Source organism: Antechinus flavipes, chromosome 1 (genome assembly GCF_016432865.1).
Source record: "Antechinus flavipes isolate AdamAnt ecotype Samford, QLD, Australia chromosome 1, AdamAnt_v2, whole genome shotgun sequence".
Lineage (NCBI taxonomy): Eukaryota > Metazoa > Chordata > Mammalia > Dasyuromorphia > Dasyuridae > Antechinus > Antechinus flavipes.
Genome location: NC_067398.1, coordinates 305581934 through 305602694, shown reverse-complemented (window position 1 = coordinate 305602694; position 20761 = coordinate 305581934). Strand labels below are relative to the sequence as shown.

At 33.0% G+C, this 20761-nt stretch overlaps 1 protein-coding gene across 43 annotated transcripts in view; it reads left to right on the top strand.

Annotated features, from left to right (window-relative positions):
- RBFOX1 (RNA binding fox-1 homolog 1) overlaps positions 1-20761 on the top strand; it is a 1699751-nt gene that overhangs the window by 1647535 nt on the left and 31455 nt on the right. For 29 of the 43 annotated variants that reach the window (XM_051963923.1, XM_051963792.1, XM_051963836.1 and 26 more), the window contains 2 exons: positions 10411-10453; positions 15095-15159. In XM_051963923.1, the coding sequence (XP_051819883.1) occupies positions 10411-10453; positions 15095-15159 (108 nt within the window). Of the gene's footprint in view, positions 1-1366; positions 1407-10410; positions 10454-15094; positions 15160-20761 lie in introns of all 43 variants that reach the window. The other 14 variants (XM_051964083.1, XM_051964074.1, XM_051964056.1 and 11 more) reach the window with 2 other exon arrangements.

The following is a 20761-nucleotide window of genomic DNA, read 5'->3' as shown; positions in this document are numbered from 1 at the left end:
ACAAGAACTATGTCCGTTTGAATTACTTAAAGAGAATCAAGATAATAGTTCACAATATTTTCTATTTCAGTATGTTGGATTAGGAATTTAAGATGCTTCTCATATAGGATCCTGAATGTTATTTTTATAAAATAAAAATAGAAACAAAAACAGTAGAAAGCCATGTCTAGTCACCTGCTAAGTAAACATTGATAACTTCTACATTGTTAAAGAGGTTACTTCAATCTTTAGTCTATCACCTTTGAATAGTCTTCTTTGAACATACATTTCAAATTCTAGACCAAATCATATACAGAGGCATTCACATGTTTTATAAAATGATTTATGTTTAACAAACTAGTGGTTTGGAGGTAAAACTAGCTTCGATGGTGAAATCCAGAAAGGCATTTTAATGAACAAGTGCTGATTTTCTGTTTAAATACTTTCTCCTTTAATAAATTTAACATATACATATCCTGTCAGCATCAGGAATCATTTGAAAAAGCCACATAAAAAGTGAATCAAATAGATTCCCTAACTTGTAAAATTTCCATTTGATTCCAAGATATTGGGATGCTTGGCTTGAACTAGACTAAGAATATTTGAAAACATTGTGGCCATTTTTTTTTCTATTCCTTTTCTCCTAGAGATTGTGATTCTGTAAAGGTAGTTTTGTGGAAAGTAATTTATGTATTGGGTTTGTTCTGTAATATTTGAAATAGTTCTAAGAGGCTGCAGGTTAATTGTCACGAATCAGAGAGAGATTTAGAGTTTGAAGGTAGTGGTTTAAATTTATATTGTACAGTTTAGGATGAATGAAATGTATATATAAGAAAAATGCATATGATATCTAGAGGCTAAAGGGAAATTCCAGGGTTTACTTTAGTTTCATATTTTGAAAAAGAATTCTGCATTTTAAAAGACAAATCATTCAGCTGTATCCCATTACATAAACATAACCAAATAAACTACAGTTTCAGAGTACTTATTTGCTAACATTTTATATATTAAGTAGAAAATTTGAAACTTGACTAAATGCAAAACTAGCTTTCAAAAGTAGTATTTGTCTAGGCTTCATTTGTTATAACTCAACAGCTTCTAAATTTAGAATTTATGCATTTCTACATTTCCATTCTTAAAAACTCAGCAATTTAATAGAGAGTACACCACCATTCCTTGATACTTGGCTAAAACAAAATCAAATTTGATTTTCCCCAGCTAGAGCTATTAATATTCTGCCCAACCTCCTTAAGCAATGTGAACACTGTCCCCTTTATAACTTTTTTCATTCTTTAACAAGAATAACCTCACCAGTTCAGGGGTTGGTGTGTTTGCATGTGGAAATGCACTAATATGGATGTTTTTCTTTGTGTGTGCATCCTTGCAGTGTTGTTTACCAGGATGGATTTTATGGTGCAGACATTTATGTAAGTATTCATTAATGTGCATGCTGTCCTTGTACATTCCAGGAGTCATTCTTTTTACAAGTTTGCTATGTAGCTTTACTCTGGGGTATATTTTGTTTTTTGATTTTTGTTTATTTGTTTGTTTTTTGTTTTTTCTATTTCCTTTTCCTGACCTGTCAGAAAAAAATTGAAAGGACTATCTTTCAATTTGAAAAATCTCTCTGCTCATTATAACTATTGTTGTTTCTTATAGTTGAATGAACTTTTCTGTCATTTTCAGAATGAATACAGACTTAAGAAAACATTCTTTTGAAAAATTGACATCTCCTCCTCCCTCCTCTATAAAAAAAGTGCTCTCCAAAGTTGTTTAGTTTTGCTTCTTATATGCCATTAGAATAATACTAGGACCACACATGTGATTTTGGTTACTCATTTGCAGTTAAAAGATATTTTCATGGTTCTGTTTCCACTTGTATTTGTCAGAATAAACCTTTTATTAGTTATGTGAAGCAACAGTAAAAAGCCACTGTCATCTAACAGGGAGACTAGTAGGAAATGATACTAAATTCTTATCATAAAACATTTCAAATCTTAAATCTCAATTTCTATTTTCTCTCTATATATACTTTATAGTTTATAATAATAAACTAGATACATGGAAACAGTTCTGAGAAAGGATATTTTAATGGAAGAAAGAACACTGTACTTTTTACTTAATCCTAAGTAAAATTCTAAAATATTTATTATAATATGAATGTTTTTAGAACTTCATATAAATAATGAAATCATTCCACCTTCATTGATTCTTTCCTTTTTAAGGTGCCCATATAATTTTTGAATTATAAAAACAGTTCACTAGGTCAACATAACTGCTTTTTCTTTACAAACCCCAGATCATATCAGTTAAAATACATATCAGTATTTTAACTGCATTTGTGATCTTGAGCAAGTCATTGTGAAGAAGTAATTTTGGGAGAGTGGTTCACTTGTAAAGAACTAACAAGATAGACATTTATCACAGCCACAAAAGATTCGTTTTATTTTGCGAAATAGCTGATGGGCTAAAGCAAAATGATTAAGGAAGGTTGAATCATATATGATTAAGCAATGTGTTCTGAATGAAGCCAACCTTTAAAGTTGGAGGGAAGAAGGGGAAGGCAGCAAAGGCAAGGTCTGGAGAATAAGGGAGGAATTGGAGAGGGACTAGTCAAGAACAAACTCATAGGTACATGCCAAGAGATAGGGTAAGACAGAAGGAAATATAATATGTTTTTTAGATATGCAAACAAGCCCTAACTCTGTGTATGACAACGGAAAGAGAAGGGATGGATTTAAGCTACTTATTCAAGTTCCTGTTTAATGTTCTATACACTTACCTGGGTCTCATCATCATCACTGGATTAAAGAGAGAGTTGCATTTGGTGATCACAAATGTCTATTCCAGATTTAACATTCTCTGATCCTAGAATTTTAAAGGAAAATTATATTTTTATTAAACATAGAAACTTACTTTTCTTAGAATCAATTCACCTCTTGTTATAACTAGCTGACTACAATTAAAATTTAGGGGTGAGATTTTTGTCTCAAGAAGACCTTCTTAAAAGGAAGAACAGCAATCAAAAAAGTCCTTGGTTACCAATATCTTTCAATGTTCTTTCCCATGAGAATATGGGATATTCATATTTTTTGAAAAGTCTAGAAACCATATGGGGAAATTGTTTTTCTAAGATAACACCTTGTAAAAATCACTTAGTTTATATCCTAGAAAATATGTATATTGATATCTGGATTCATCCCATTTCTCTTTAGGGGGCTGAGAATAGCTTCTTTGTTGATTTGAAAAAAAGAATTGAGTGGGAATTATTCTTTTCTACACTAAAGTCTTCTTTCTATTTGATTGAAGAAAAATTGAACTGGGAGTCAGGGAATTTGAAACCTGCCCTATTTCTGCTTCTAATTAATTTTGCCATTAGCCTCAGTTTCATCATTTATAAAATGAATATGTTGAATTAATTAAATTGTAATCTTATAATATAATCTTATATATTTATTATCTATTAATAATATAATATAATCATATTATGTTATAAATAATTATAATTAATTAAATCTCTGGCTCCAAAATGCAAAGATTTGATCCTCTAGACAAGTGTTTTCTCTGCTTTAATGAAGACTTAAATACGTTTGTTGTTATTTCACCTAAATCATATGTTCTTAACTTTATTAATATAATGGACTCCTTTGGCAAATATATAAAGCCTATGGACTCTTTAAGAAGAGGGATTTTTTTTTTTCATAAAAAAGTTTAATCTTTATTAACATCTTTTCTTTTGTTTCTTTTTTATAATAGCTTTTTATTTTTCCAAATATATGCAAAGATAGTTTCCAACATTCATCTTTGCAAAATCTTGCTTTCCAGATTTTTCTCCCTCCTTCTCCTCCTTTCCCCTCCCGAGAAAGGAAGCAATATATAACATAGGTCAAGTTTTCTAAACATATTTCCATATTCATCATGTTGCATGAGAAAAAATCAGATCAAAAGGGGGAAAAAAAAACACCAGAAAGAAAAAAAAAGGGAACAAACAACAACAAAAGGTGAAAATACTATGTTTTAATCCACACTCAGTCTCCACCATTCTTTCTCTGAATGCGGATGATTCTTTCCATCACAAGTCTACTGTAATTACTTTGAACCATCTCATTATTGAAGAGTCCATCAGACTTGATCATCAGAGTTGATCATCACATAATCTTGTTGTTGCTATGTACAATGTTCTGTTGGTTCTACACTTCACTTAGTATCAATTCATGTAAGTCTTTCCAGGTTTTCTGAAATCAGCCTGATTGTCACTTTTTATCAAACAATAATATCCCATTACATTCATTTAATTTAACTTATTCAACCATTCCTTAACTGATGGGTATCCATTAAATTTCCAATGCCTTATCTCTATAAAAAGTCTGCTACAAACACTTTTGCACATGTGGGTCCCTTTTCCCTTTTTTATGATCCCTTTGGAATTCAGACTCTGCTAGATCAAAGGATAAACACAGTTTAATAACCCTTTGGACACAATTCCAAATTGCTCTCCAGAATGGTTGAATCAGTACACAGTTCCACAAATAATGCATTAGTGTCCCACGTTTCCCACATCCCCTCCAACATTTATCATCTTTTCCTGTCATCTTAGCCAATCTGAGAGGTATGAAGTGGTACCTCAGAATTGTCTTAATTTGTATTTCTCTAATCAATAGTGACATAGAGCATTTAGAAATGAAATTTCTTCATCTGAAAATTGTCTGTTTATAAAAGGAGGATGCTTCTAAGAGAATATTATCTTTTTTTAAACAGTATTTTTCCAAATACTATTTGCAAAGATAGTTATCAAAATTCATTTTTATAAGGCTTTCTGTTCCAAAGGCAACCAAGTTTGTAGCATTGAGATGATAGAGTTGTCTGACTTCAAGGAAAAAATTAGGTTAAAAATGTGATGATTAGAGAGTCTGATTTCTAGTCAGTAAAAGGAAGAACTTGGAACTGGATGTATGTGGGTGACGCAGATGATAGTAGGTCCCAGAATTAGATTTGGTCATTCTAGGAATTCACAATGACCATTTTCTTTGGCAAAAGGTAGATTTTATTTAGGTAAGAGATTACAGATAAAAGGAAGAGATACAATAGACACTAGGAATGGTAAACTTGAAATAGAGTTGGAAGAACATATGAAAGATAAGTTTCTTAGTGGAATTCACAATTATCCAGTAGAAAAGGAGCACCCCCATGAGTTTGGGGATAGTCCTTAGCTGGCAGGCTAAATCCTGAAAAGGACTTAGCACCTTAAAAGAGTTAGTTAGCTGTAAGGAGAAGAAGTGGGTTTGGGAAGCATAATGAAGTTAGGGGAGAAGCCACATGGCTTGGAGGAAGGGGAAGGAAAAAGATACCACGAGACAGAATGCTCTGTGGACTGGCCCAAAGGAAGGCAGCAAGCCCATGGATTGGCCCATGAGAAGATTTTATAGGGAAAATTTAATCTCGGGGACATGACTGGGATTTCTGACAGGGCATGGTAAGGTAAGACTGCTAGAGACCCCTAGAGAGGATGGGTCTCAGGAGTTTGACATAACTTGGGTTTCCAACTGGACAACCTCCCCAGTGGATAGGACCATGAGATTAAATTGATCTCTCTACCTGCCTCAGGGATCAATTCTTTAGTTTCTTTTGATCCAACACATTATTCAGGACTTCATCAGAACTAGTTATTAGAGAAACTCTTGGACCTCAATTTCTTCATCATAAAGTGAATTTCCATGACAGAAAATGGATGGTCATTTAGTTCCTTCCTAAATCTTATAATTCTATAAATTAAGGCTATTCAACAATAGAAAGGGCTGTCTCTGAAAGTAATGGACTCTCGTGATAGGCTTTGAAGTTATAAAATTATAAAAGGTATACTTGCCTCTCCAGTGCCTTCCTATTCTTAAGATTCTGTCCTGTTAGAAATGAGTCAAAGCTTTCATTATTATTATTGCCTTATTCAAGGTTTGGAGATATTTTGATGAATAGTGTATAAGAGTAATCTCAGCTCACCCAAGGAAATCTTAAAGGAGGGGAAAAGACCCACAGGTACAAAAATGTTTGTAGCTGCTCTTTTTGTGATAACAAAGACTTGGAAAATAAGTAGATGCTCATCAATTGGGGAAATGACTGAATAAGTTGGAGTATATGAAGATGATGGAATATTAATGTTCTATAAAAATGATAAACAAGTTGATGTTAGAAAGCCCTAGAAATATTTATACAAACTGATGCTGAGTGAAACAAACAGAACCATAAATACATTGTGTACGATAACAGAAAGAATGTGCAATGATGAAATATGACAGACTTGATTCTTCTCAGTGGTTCATTGATTCAAAGCAATCCCAATAAATTTTGGACAGAAAATGCCATCTGCCTCCAGAAAAGAAGCTAAGGAGACTGAATGTAAATCAACACGTGCTACGTTCATTTCTTTTTTTCCTGTTTTTTTTTTAATCTCTCCCATAGTTTTTCCCTTTTGCTCTGATTTTTCTCTCCCAACATGATTCATAAAGTAATGCATATTAAAATAAATAATTTTTAAAAACAAAAACAAAAAAAGTTGCCTTAGCTCAGATTTTTCATTATACTTTTTAGATTTAGATATTTCCCATTATAATAATTAACATTCATACTTTAGGATTTGAAAAACCTTTTACCTTGATTATTTGAGTTGTAGCACAACTCCATGAGATAAATACCACAAGTATTATTGTTCCTATTTTACATATAGGGAGATTTAGATTCCAAAAAGTCAAATGACTTGCCATAAATAAGATAGCGAATAACTATTATAGATAGACTTGAATCCAAGTTTTCCTCCCAAAACTAGAACTTTGTTCACTCAGCTCTTCTGCCACCTTCCCTATGAAATTTCCTACACAGTGATTTATACCTTCAGCTAGTCCAGTAATCAACAACTTTGGTGGTTGATGTTAAGGTGTAAATTATACAGTCTTTAAGAGCAAGTCTCTATAAGGTTTTTTTTTTTTAGGTTTGTTTTAGTTTTGAGTTGTTTCCCTCTTCTTCCCTCCACCATGCAGCTAAACTTAACCATTTGAAGCCATCATATTTATGGGACGTTATTTGACATAATATGTGCTGTATGGTGGTGTTAATGAGTTGTTTCAGTGGTATTCAACTCTTTGGGATCCCATTTGTGATTTTCTTAACAAAAACACTGAAGTCGTTTGGCATTTCCTTCTCCAGTTCATTGTGCAGAGGAAGAAACTGAGGCAGACAGGCTTAAGTGACTTGCTCAGGCTCACAAAGCTGGTAAGCATCTAAGCCTGGACTTGAACTAAGGTCTTTCCTGACTCCATGCACAGTGTTCTAAACATTGGTATAAATCTTTATTCTAAGTCAATTAATTTTTACAATAAATCCTGATACTTCAAAATGCCCTAAAAGAATGCTTTTCTCTTTTTTTCATTTTTATCTTTTGGCTCATTGATTCTTTATAGACCAGGAGGGAAAAAAAGAATCTGTCCATAAGCAGAAGTGGCTATATTCATAGGAATAAATTTCTTTGAGATATATAGTAAGATATTTGGCAAGATTGGCATATATGGAAAACCATAGGATTGTCAAATATTAGAGTAGTAAGTCAGAATTCTAGTTGATTTGCCTGGATCATATTGGAGCGAGATGAGATAAATGAATTTTAAAGGGAAAAATAAAAAAAAAAGATTTTCCCAGTGTTCAAAATAGTTTACTGATTAAAAAGTGAAAGAAAGTAGAGTTGAGAAGGATCTAGTATTAAACATTCTAGAGGAATTTCTTTAAGAAGATTGTTCATTTGGAGCATGCGTTATTAGTGATAACAATAAAACAAAGCTAGGATAAGGAGAAACAAAGGAGGAGAAAGAAAGACAAAGGAAGAAAGAGGCATTGGGCAAAATGATGATCTATGTAAAAGTAACAGTTTGATGGAATCATGAAGGTGTCACTGTGAGACTATTATTCAATTTTCTTTAGAAAGTAGAAGGCATTACAATTTGCTATTGGATGGATGAAGTGGGTATAAGTAGAGCAAAAACTGGTTTTTGACCTTAATATGAATTTCTTTGTTGCTTGAACCTTGAAACAGCATGACTTCTGAAAGCAAGCACTGAATTACTAGATCTGATAAATTGTGGATAACGCAAGGGGAAGCTTCATGCCCACATTTTTCTTAGGAGCCCATATTATAGACCCTCCTTATACATCATAATAGATTTCTGTTTGGTTCTGTAGCAATTAAATCCTCTTAAATCACAGCTAATCTATATTGTTTTTCAGAAGCACTACATTATAAGGCATTAGAACATTGTGCCTGGAGTCAGGAAAGACCTTAGTTCAAGTCCAGGCTTAGATGCTTACTAGCTTTGTGAGCCTGAGCAAGTCACTTAAGCCTGTCTGCCTCAGTTTCTTCCTCTGCACAATGAACTGGAGAAGGAAATGCCAAACCACTTCAATGTTTTTGCTAAGAAAATCACAAATGGGATCCCAAAGAGTTGAATACCACTGAAACAACTCATTAACATCACCATATAGCAAATAATACTATACTGAGGTTCTAGAACATTATTAACCATAGCATGTAAAGAAAATACAATAGATTAATAATAAAAATATGTAAAATCATATTAACACTCATAACTTCAGGTTGATGTGATATAGTGAAATAAATGTTGGATATGGAATCAAAACATCTGGTTCAAATGCTGACTCTTCTTCTTACTAATTACATTATCTAGGGAAATCACTTTACCAATCTTTACCAAGTTTCCTCATTTGTAAAGAAAGGAAGTTTGAAATACATAATGTGTTAAAATCACATCAAGGCTCCAGGTTGATAACAGTGCTCATTACCATTAAAAAAAATGAATTAATGCCTTTCTTCCTTTGATCTGAAAACCAAGGAGTGCTAGGGACCTAATTGATATAGTAAGGGACATAGAACACAGGGAAGAGACAAAGATGACTCTAATAAGTACCCAAAGTTCTAATTTCCCGACCTTAGACCTTACCATAAATCCATTCTATTATATTCAATGTATTGTCTGAACATTTGTTTTGCATGAAGTACTGTATTAGACACTTGGCCTGAGGAGGATAATATAAATATGTAATGTGCTATTACTCTCAAGAATCTTACACAAAAGATGTGTTTTGTAGAGACCCATAGTATCTGTACCTGAAACATTTAAGGAATAGAACAAGGCAGAATTTCCTTAATTTGGGGGAAAGGGAAAAATATAAGAGAATCAATAAATACCTCTTAAATGCAAAGCTCACTAATTCATTGACTTCAATATAAGCAAGAGGGTTGTTCACTTAACAAAATTAAATTTGAGAGAAATCCAAAACACAAAAGAATATTTTTTTTAAAGACAAGGCTCTGTAAGGTGCTTACAATTAGGTATTTGCATTAGACCTTTGAGGATTTGAAGTGAAACGTCTCCTGCTATGTGAAAAAAAAAAAAAAACCATTTTTTCTGTCCAAAAGGTTTCCCTTCACCTCTACCCCCATTCTGTACCACTATTCATAGAAATCAAAAAGGGAAGCTAGTAAATATGTGAAAGATGTCTAAACAAAACACCTATTGCAAGTGTGTTCTCTTTTACTATAAAAGGATACCATTTAATGTCCTTTATAAAAAAGAACTCAAAATAACAAAGTGGGATAGTAACTTTTTTATTTCATTACGTTCTTAGTTTTCAGGTTGAATCAAATGAGCAAAACTTCCTTGGTCTTTTAACAATTTCAATTTGTGAAAATATATTCAAATATGATTGTACTAGTACATTACAGTGAGATCTCAATTAATGTGATTAAATGAATTCCTTTAAATGGTAGTAGTATTCAAATTTGAACTTCATATTTCTATTCAGCTAGAACAAACAGCTATATTTTACATAATTACAGCTTTGTATAGTGAGAATTTGAATACATGCCACTACTTCAGGGCATTATTTGCACAAATTTGGACCTCACCAAAATTGTATTACTTTATTCACAGTAATTAGCTACAATCTAAAATTCTCAGAGGGTCTTATATACAACTAAAGACATGAATATGATTCTTACAAATGAGTAGTTATTATGACCTGTTTAAATATGTATTGAGGAATCAGAAGCCATGAAATTACCATTTCTTTTTCTTAAAAAGCATATCCATACTGTATACAGCCATTCTATTTTATGTGTTTTGCATTATTTTTCCTTCTTATGAATTTGGAATTCACATAAAAATCACAACTAAGATTCAGGAAATTTTTTTGTGTCTTGGAATTTGGTGTGATCACACTTATTTGCTATGTATGTATAGCTATATATAGGTTGATCTATATATTGGTAGAAGCAAACTTGTAAATGAATTGCTCTGGGATTTTGTCTGACTTAAGCGTTTTTATTTATTTCAGTTTTTGCATTGAAAACATTACATTTCTGTTTCCTTATAGAGTAGTGTATCAAGAGCCTGTGTATGGCAATAAATTACTGCAGGTATGAAGTCTCAACTGATGGAAAAACTCATCACTTTGACTGTGGATTTGCTGTGAAATCCTACTAACAAGCAAACTATGGGGTGGGGGGCTTTTTTCATACAGGCAAAAGAGGAAGGATCTAGGCAACTACATTTTCCAGTTTTTATCTTTATTAATTATAGAAAAATGAATATCTAAAAATTTACATATATCTTCTAATACTTAGACCATAGATATAACGATCCAAACCATAGACCAGACACTACAGTCACTTCACCTGGTTTCACAACTGATACTAATCAACACGAGGTAGATAATCTATTAGTAATCTACACACCAATGAGAATGGATCATTAAAACAGAAGGTCACATCAATTGTTTTTAGCCTAAAAGGGCTTAGCTTGAAGCCATGTTTGCCATATTTGCCCAGTGCTAAAACAGGGGTTAATTTGATAACCTCATTGAGGCAACTCAACAATCCAAGGGACAAATTTGGTTGTTATGCTGAATTGGGTTTTTGTCAGTTATCTGAATTCAATCCACATAGTTAAATCAATAACCTAAACTGAGCCTCAGTGTTAGGATAACTTTCTTTTATTTTAATGCAGTAAAGCCAAACACTATCTGTGTCATTCTAACCTGAGCCTATCCACTGCTCCAATTTTCCCTATATTTTTTATCATATTGAAAATATTTCCTGAGTTGGTGAATTTATTAGTCTTACAAAGGCAAATGAGGCAGTGAAACTGTAAGTGTTTGTCTGAGAATGCAAAGTTTTTGGCCATTGTCATTTTGAAATTCAATGAAACCAGAAAAAAAAAAACTGGGAGTAAAGAAAGTGAAAGTAGAAATTTCTAATAGTCTGTTTAATAACAACTCAAATTAGTTTCCCTGTGAATTGTTGACCACTTTCACTAAAAATTGATGATAATTAAGGTTAAAAACCCTTAAATAAATAAATTCATTTGTCACCATAGGAATTTATAAAGCTCTAGGGAAAATATTAATTTTAAAAACTTGGACCAAGTCATACAAAAACATGCCATATTCTTAAATGGTTATATGGTTTTGGCAGCTGTCCCTTTCTTCTCCTTCTTCTCTGCATCTCTTGCCTATCCAACTTAAGAAAACCCAGAATGTGAAACCTCAAATTATTAAACAGATATTTTAGCAGAGCTGTATTTCACTTCATAAAAATATTCACTTAAGAGTACTTTTAAATACTAAGATCTCCCCAGCACATTTAGATTATAAATTGATATATAGCTATTTGAGCCATATAAAGGAGCACATTATCGCTAAAGCCCCTAAGGTACAAAAATGAAGTCCAACTGAATTTTTAATACAGAATGCTTCCAGTGAACCCACTGTAGTTTTCAGGATGTGATGGCCACCTATAGAATGGACTCAGATTTTCTTTGTCTCAATTCCAAATAATCCAGGTAAAAATGTAATGTTAAAGATTTAACAAAACAAATAAAACTACAATACATCATTGATAATGTTAACTTGTGATTTTCTAAGTCAATATGTGGCCACAGAAAGCCAAATTTTTTTTGAGTTTGATACAACTTTACTAAAGTATTATGGAATTAACTTTCCAAATAGGCTTCTAGTGGTCTTCCTACAGCAATTAGTTACTCCAAAGAAAAATGGAGGAATTTGACTCTCAATATTTGTAAAATAGCTAAATTGAGATGTACATAGAACCTTTTATTTTCTTTAACAGCATCTGAGAAATAAATATAAGCAACAATGCAAAATTAAATCCTGCCTTCTACATTCTATTGTTTTCCTATATTGGAATAATAGCAAAAACCAAAACCAAACAAAAATAAATCAGTAAATAAAAACCCTCTCCACAATTGTCAAAGGATGTCATTTATTTTAAGCAACCTATTCTATATGAAAGCAGCCTGGCCACAGGGTAGTTAGGAGCTCTCCTTGCTAGGCAATTCTATGGAACCTTGAAAGAGCTCTAGTTATGCTCAGTGAGCTACAAAATATGAGGCAATAAAACTGATTAGAGTCACCTGTTAGAGAAGCAAATTAAAGTAATTTGTAATTTTTTTGATCATTTTACAGTATGTGCACATGTACACTGAGTTAATGCACAAATATGTCATGCTCTTAATAGGAATTTCATAGAAAAAAATTGAAAGAAAAAAATTTCTCAAAATGCAGGCATTAAGGTTTCTAGCCACTTGATGTTTCCCCTCTACCCTTTATTGTATGTTTCAATTATCAGATATATTGTGGAGACCAAAATTTACTTCTGCTATTTTAGACACATTGTTTCTTTAGGACTTTTATAAATTGTTACCTTGACTCATGAATGAGAGATTCTTTGAATAGACTTGTAAGAAACAAAGGCTTCAGTGTATTGTTCCATCATATGGAGAGACAGAAATGTTTCCTCCTAGTCTGATCATATCCATTAAATAAAAGTAGATGAAGGACTCCATTAAAAATTTCCAAAGGGCTACATTCATTGGACAAAAGGACCACAAATGTAATAGCACAGATGTTGTATATAGTCTGAATAAGCCAACAGAGACCATGTGAACTATTTTCAGGCATTTTCAAGATACTAATTTCTACCACTCCCATTTTTGTCACTGTAATTGACTCATATCTCTACCAACTTAGAAAGAAAAGATACATAATAAGTATTATTGGAGAGATGTGGGACCATAAAAATACTTACTGAATACTCACTGAATCACGATTTCTGAGACACGAGGATGCTGGTGGAAGAATTTTACCAAAAAATATATTTTAGAAGCTATTTTAGAAGTTCACATCCTCAAATATATCTCATTGTTAATGCCTCTGAGAAACCAACCAGACAATTCTTGTCCTAACTTGATTTTCAAAACATTTGCTTATGAATTTAGTCATCCTTGATTGTACAATATAAAAGCTGAGAAACAGCATAAGGTAGACATCAAAAAGACTCTAAATTTCTGCATCTCTGTCATGTAAGTTGAGATTTGGTAGAAAATGTGACTTTTTACCAGTACGAGAAGTAATTTGGCTTTATATTTGGATCATACCTAGAATAAACTAATCAATTAACTTTATTCCACTTACTAATCTCTGATTGTAAAGCAAATCATTTTAGTCACACAATGGTCTCTTGGACCTTTTCTTTTAATCTTCCTTTTTTTTCCTTTCTTTTTTTTCCTTCCTTCCTTCCTTCCTTCCTTCCTTCCTTCCTTCCTTCCTTCCTTCCTTCCTTCCTTCCTTCCTTCCTTCCTTCCTTTCTTTTTTTACTGAAGGTATCTTTATCCCAAAGTCCCAATAGTCCCCTGTCAAAAATAACTTAAAGAGATAACTTTAGAGATGTCGAAAATAACTTGAGGGGACAATTTCCCAGAAAAAGGAATTCTTCCAAGATTGTTAATAAATAATGTGCTAAATATTTGGCAGACAAAAAATATAAATTGACCCAAATAAAAACCTGGGCTGAGGGCAAGAAGGGAAAGTTGCTTGAAAAAACAAACCATTTATCATAAAATTTGAAGATTGTCTTGGTTCACCTTTGAGAGGCTTCAAAGATGGTGTCAGTATAGAGCAATCACCACTACACTCTCATTTAGAATTTGGTTGCCAACCAAGTTGAACTAACATATCCTGAAATAGGATTTTATTGAGAACAGTTTCCATCTTCCTGCCCCCTTCATCTCTCATTTCTTTAAGCTGTCCCCAACTTGGTATAGTAAGAAGAGCCAGAAGCAGTTCCCATTGAACACCTGCTAATTTGACTTAGTATCATAATCATTCTGAACTAAGTGCCATGACCTGGCCAATGGCTAATTGGTAGGGAGAAATATGTCCTCCCAGCAGTGAGTTGAATTGTTAGGTATGGGCCACAGCCCACATTTCTAGAGAATATGGGATGATGAATTATCATTAGAATCTGAGTGGTCTTTGTTATCAGTGGAGACTGGAACCCATTTGTTAATTGTGCTAAGATCATTTGGAAATGGTTGATGTATCACCATGGTCTATTGAGCAAGGAGCTCTGCTGTTTTCACAGTTTGATAAATCAATGCATCATTGCACACAGTTCCTTTCAAACACGTACATTCACTTGTCCTCTCTGCTTAATTGAACAGCTGCAATTACTGTTACATACAAGTGAATGTTAATTATTTTCACATTCCTTCACAATAATGATTTTATTTACAAATTAGAAGACTTTATCACTTTTTCAATGTAAAACAAATACACTGGCTGAATCATAGTGATATGTCATGTTGTGTATCATTGGCTGAAAATATTAATTTCAAAAAAAATCTTTCCCTCTAAACGTTGAGAAATGTTGACTAAACATTATTAATATTCATATATAAGGATAATTAACATTCTTACAAAATGCATACAAAATGAAAGTTCAGTAGAAAATTTGTTTCCAAACAATATTCAGTTAGATTTAAAGCTTAAATCTTGACATGCAAATGGGGTTGATACTAAACTTTTTAACTGTTCAGTGTGATTATTACTTATACCTTTCTTTGTATTTAGTTTAAATTAACCTTGTAGTTAGAATGATAGTTTTTGTGTAATAGTCCTTTGAGCATTGCTTCAGTGTCTGTCAGCTAATAATGCTTTTGATTGTTTCATATTCCTCAAGTCAAACTTGTTGTTTTTTTAGGGTGGTTATGCTGCCTACCGGTATGCCCAACCCGCCACCGCCACTGCGGCTGCCTACAGTGACAGGTAAGTCCTCTATTATTATTTATAAGGACTTGTACATTTATGAAGTTGATGGGAAAAATATTATACCTCAATTTTCGCAAAACTGCATGAGTAATAGAGAAAACACAGAAAGTTCAGTTGTATGGATACTGGTTCTTATAGAGCTATAAAAGAGAAGTATGAATGCTTTAGCCAGATAAATCCTAGGTCTCTGTCATAACTCATGAGACAGAGATGATCTGTGCCCCTTAACATACTCTCCAGATCTCTCCATACACAAACACACAAGGACATATCACAGAAACATATACACATTACCTTAAAACCCACCACCAACATTATTTTATGGATTCATGGACTCAGAATTGGAAAGTACCTTCAAGATCATTTTGTCTGAGCTGCATATTTTCCAGATGAGGAAATTTAGGTCTGGAATAGTTAAGTGTCTTGTCAAAGGTCACATAACAAGACTTGATAGTCATAGTAATTCGACTAATTCTGAGGCAGAAAATGGAAGGTAGTCATTTAGGGAGTGATTTACTTTCCAGTCCTTCCTCTTTTGCATCAGGTCAAAGATTTCCTTCACTATATATTTTAAATTTGGAGTCATACAAGAGGACTCAGCTCTCAGTTTGGGGTAGGGGAAGGGAATGATGTGAGGTGTGAAGAGGGGGCATATGTAATATTTTAAAAAATAAACTGATTTTGGTCATACCCAGACCTTGGTTAGTGCAAGAACTGGTCAGAATTTACCTAAAGTTAGACTGCCTTAGAAGTAGTGTCAAAATACAGCAAGAGTGTGTGGGTGTGGATGTGAGTGAAAGAGAGAGGCAGATGGGAGGAGAGGTGGGGGAGAGGGACAAATAGGGAGGAAAAGAGGGAGTGGGTAGATAGAGACAGAGCAGGGGTGGGAAAGAAGAAGAGAAAGAAAAGAAGGGAAGAGGGAAGGAGAGGAGAGAAAAGGACAGAGGTGGACAAAAGGGGGGGGGAGAGAGAGAGAGAGAGAGAGAGAGAGAGAGAGAGAGAGAAAGAAGGGGTGAATGAAGGGAAGATAGATTTAGGAGTTAATTTAGGGTCAGCAGAGCAGTGCATAAGTAGGAAGTCAGTAATATTTTTTGTCTCCATTGCCATAACAACAGGTCCCCTGGAAAACTGTATTTCAATTAAATGCAATTCGTCGATGCCATTTTCTGAGAACACATTGTGAATGTTAAAAATGCTCTGCATGCTTAGTTGCCATAAAAAGTGCTTCTTCTGGTAATGACTTTTTTTTTAATTAAACAATGTTTCATGAATAAATAAAAAAATTGCATGTGTGGCTGAGGCATGCTGTATCTATCAGACAGGTAAGCAGTTACTTTATATGACTCTTGAACCAGTAACAGCAGCAGCAGGCACTGCTCTATATGCCTGGCCTGTCGTCTCTCAGTTCCTCCATAAGGTTAACAGTGGCGTGCTTAATCAGTAGTTTTCATTCCATTTTCACAAAGGTCTGTTGTTAGCATGTTGCAGCTACAGTATTCTTGTGTGATCTTATAAAGCCAGATAAATTCCTAAACTTTAAAAGCTATATTTTAGCAATCATAAAAGTAAACTTTTTTTAAAGGTCATTTAGGGAGCTACAGTTCAGATCTCACTATCTCTTGGAACAAAGAGCATTATTGGTTTGGACTTTTTTTCCTTCTTTCCCCTCCCTACCCCTCAAGAAGTTTTCGAGGTTATAGGAGAACTCCAAAGAAACCAGATTGCTATCTGGATGCAGTTCTAAATGAATAAAACCAAAAAACAATCATTTATCAAAGATAAAATATCAAAATTATATATATCTCTCTCTATATATATATATTTCTGTCTTCAGTATTTTTTGATGCTGGATGAGAAGACAGACAGGGTTAGCAAGGCTCATAAAGATGATGGTGAAACTGATGACCTCAAGATAGTTATATAAATGAAAAGATTCAGTGAGATTATAGTCTATACACAGAAAATTCACATGTTATCAATCATTAGTAATGCACTAAAATCCTAGATAACTTATGATAATATATCTAGTATGCTAAATTTTCAAATACTCACATTGTGTGTAATTACAATGGCAATTTCAGTCTTCTGTATAATTATGAATCTTCACTGTATTTCTGTGAGTTTTTATCCATGTTCTCAGAATAAGTGTATATTTGATCTCATCTCCCCCCCACTTGAATAAGGTTTAACTATAAATCTATAATTTAATGCTTTCTTCTATGACAGCTTCTTAAACATTTTAAAATAAATAATGTAATGTTTTTCTTTTATGGAATTATTTGACAATTTGGATGCCTCAAAATGCATTTACCTCCTAACAAATTAAAGTTTTCATTGAAGTTTTATACAGGACAGGTATTTGTGAATTTATGTGTTAAGGAGTTTCTTATTTGGTTTAGATATTTTTATCGCCCACACATATCACTGGGCAATCGCCCTCAATTTTGGTAAAACTTGAATATGTAATTCCTACTTTAGTGCAACAGTTCTAGTTCAGAAAACTACGGGAATATTCTCTTATCTGCGTTAACAATCCTTTTTTGATGGTCAAATTATAGGTAGGTCTTGCACATTTGGTCTAATTGATTGCGTTTGATATTGAGTATAAATCCCGATTTAACTTATTTTTTAACATAATACTTACAGCACATGTAAATATAACATCAAGGCAAATGCAACGTATGGTACCCTAAATTGCCATGAAAAGATAATTCTTAATATACTATTTATGGTGTGGTTTGTAAAGTGTATATATGTATGACAAATTGCAAGGGTACATTTTGTTACAGACAATCCTTAGGAAGGAAATAAGGAAAGGAAGATGTATTTGGACAAGATATTTATGGGGGGGGGAATGTGAGACTAAGAAAATAATACATGAATTTAAATTCAGCACATAGAGTTATTCAGCAACATCTCTTCTAGAATTTTCTCTTGTTACTTGTACAAGGTGTTTTAAAAGTCTTTTACAACCTAAAGCTGCACTAAAACTTTTGGGGCACTCTGTGTATTGGTACCTTTGTCCAGCAAGACATAAGGACATCAGTAATGTCAAGTAACTAAGAGAAAGTCTCAAGTGGGGTGGGAGAGAAAATTCTAAAGAAACAAAAAAATTCTTTTAACATTAGAGAAGTGCAGGAATGAAGAAGGCTTTGATAATATTTAATGGTTAGTAATAGAATAAAGACAGACATATGCCATCATGTGAACTATTAACAAATTAAATCTGGCATTTACTCTGTAATCATACATTACTTCAGTGACTTTTTGAGAGGGAGAGATCAGTGCTGAAGATTATCGTTTCCCACTGTGGCAAAATTTTACCTTTTATCAGCACCAAGTTCTCATCAAATTAAAGATTCTGGGCCTTTGAAGAAATTGAATTACAATTTTATTGGAACTATTCAAAAGGCTCTTGAGACAAGCACCTCATGGATTCTCTGCAATAGTCTTTAGTTAAAAGATCACATGATGTTGACTTTGGGCATTCTTAATGGCTCTGACAATTTGCAAGAATTAAGATGTCTTATTTGGGCAGAGATTAATATATAACAGACAACTAGTTGGCATAATAAAATTTTAGAGTTTGTGAAAGAACTTAAGGGGTCTATACAAACATCTTTTCCTTGGAATATAATAAGTATTTGATAGGTAACAAATCTCACCCAAGCAAACAGTACCTTCTTATGTATCTCAGATGTGATTTAAGGAAAACTGGCAAAGCTATCAAATTAGATTTTTGTGAGACAGCCAATCAGAGCATGGCGAAGGGGTGTATTGTATTCATTTGTCATTGCATGTTCACTTGATGTTGCTAGAATGTTTGTAATGCTGTAGTGGGTTTGACAGGTCCATCACATTAGCTCAATGAATGGCTTGCTTGAATTAAGCCCAAAGGCAGGCTTATTTTTTTTTATTATTGATTGGCTATTGGTTCTGTGTTTTATGACTTGATTGTTGTTGTGTATTTGAGCAAAGAAAAGTTTCCTGCATAATGAATTTTGCCAGCAATATCTGGGTAAATGTATATGTGTACATGTTTTCCAAACATACATTTTCTTACCTGAAAGGCAAATAGACTTTACACTAGTCCTGTAAGGAGATCACAATAATATTCACAATGAAATATCCTAATAAATATGGACATATCACACTTGAAGCATATATACACATGGCAACCTCCCTAAAATGTAGATTATGCTAGTTTTCTTCAAGAATTGATGATAAATCTGTTCCATTAATAGTTGGATAATCATTGAGCTAGTTGGGACCTTAAAAATAAATACATGCTTGTTCTTCCTTTGCTTAAGATATATGCTACACACGTTTTGAAACCTTATAGGGACATAATCCATTAGTGAATACCAAACAACTTTTAACATACTGTTTGGGGGAATTATATCACTCACTAGTTTTCCTCATAACTAATCCCATATGAAATATAGATCAGGTAAATTTTTCATATGGGTTCTCTAGCAGTATATAGATATGCTTCTAAAGGTGTATAAGTGTATATATAAAATCAGCTAGACTATATATCTATATCTATATCTATAGAGATATATAGATATAAAATCTAGCTAATCATCTCTTACAAGAAAAGGTACAACTCAGAAATGATTAGTTTTTTCCTTAGTGCTATTATGTCTGAATAGATATGACTGAGTTAACTTTTAGTTGGTAAGGTATGTCTAAGTCCAACACTCCTTTAGCAGTTCTTTAGTAACTGAACTTAATTGAAACAAGTCTTGGAATCAGAGGAGAATATCCTGGCAAATCCATGTGCCTGTCAAGTAGACTCTTTTCTTGGGGGAAAATATTCTTTGAGAGGTAGCTGAGGATCTAGACAATCAGCATTTCTGCTAAGGATGAGTCCTAATCTTTGGATCACTAAGATATATAACTTAAAGCAAATATGCCCTTTGTTCTCTCAATAACTGTGATTTTAGACCTTATGGGAGAAAATATATGCTGAGGAAATGAACATCCCAAAATAAGTTACACATTCCACTTTTGCTTCCTTAAGTCAAGATTTTAACTGATAAAAATAGATTAGGTTTAAGTTGATTTCCATTAATGTTAACTGCTGTTTTATACAATCTAGGCTTATATTTCTTTTATACAGTAATAAATAATAGAGAAATGCTGTTGTTAAAATTGACAGCCTGATAATTTCATTTGAAATGATATCACATTTCATTTGGGGTCCTTATAAAATGATATATACTAAAAATTTAGGGGTTGACAGCATATAAAACATAATAGCATCTTCAATGGAAAAGTTAATTTACCATTTAAGATTTTTGTGGAAAGATTAATTTTTTTCAAATTGTTGCACTTTAAACATTTAATGGCTAGACTTTTTATGCCATGCAGCAAAGTAGAGAATATTCAAGCTGTGAAATTAAGTTAATGAGAATGGGCCAATCATCTTAGACAAAGAAGTAAAACTCCATTATTATTAGGGGCTTCTCTTATTTGAATCAAACCCCTATTTGGCCTATAATGAAAAGTTAGAAGTATTACTACACAGTTTCGTTCCCAACTAAGTCTCACTACTTTAGTCCAAAAGGGGGCTTACTTTGACTAAGTAACAGAA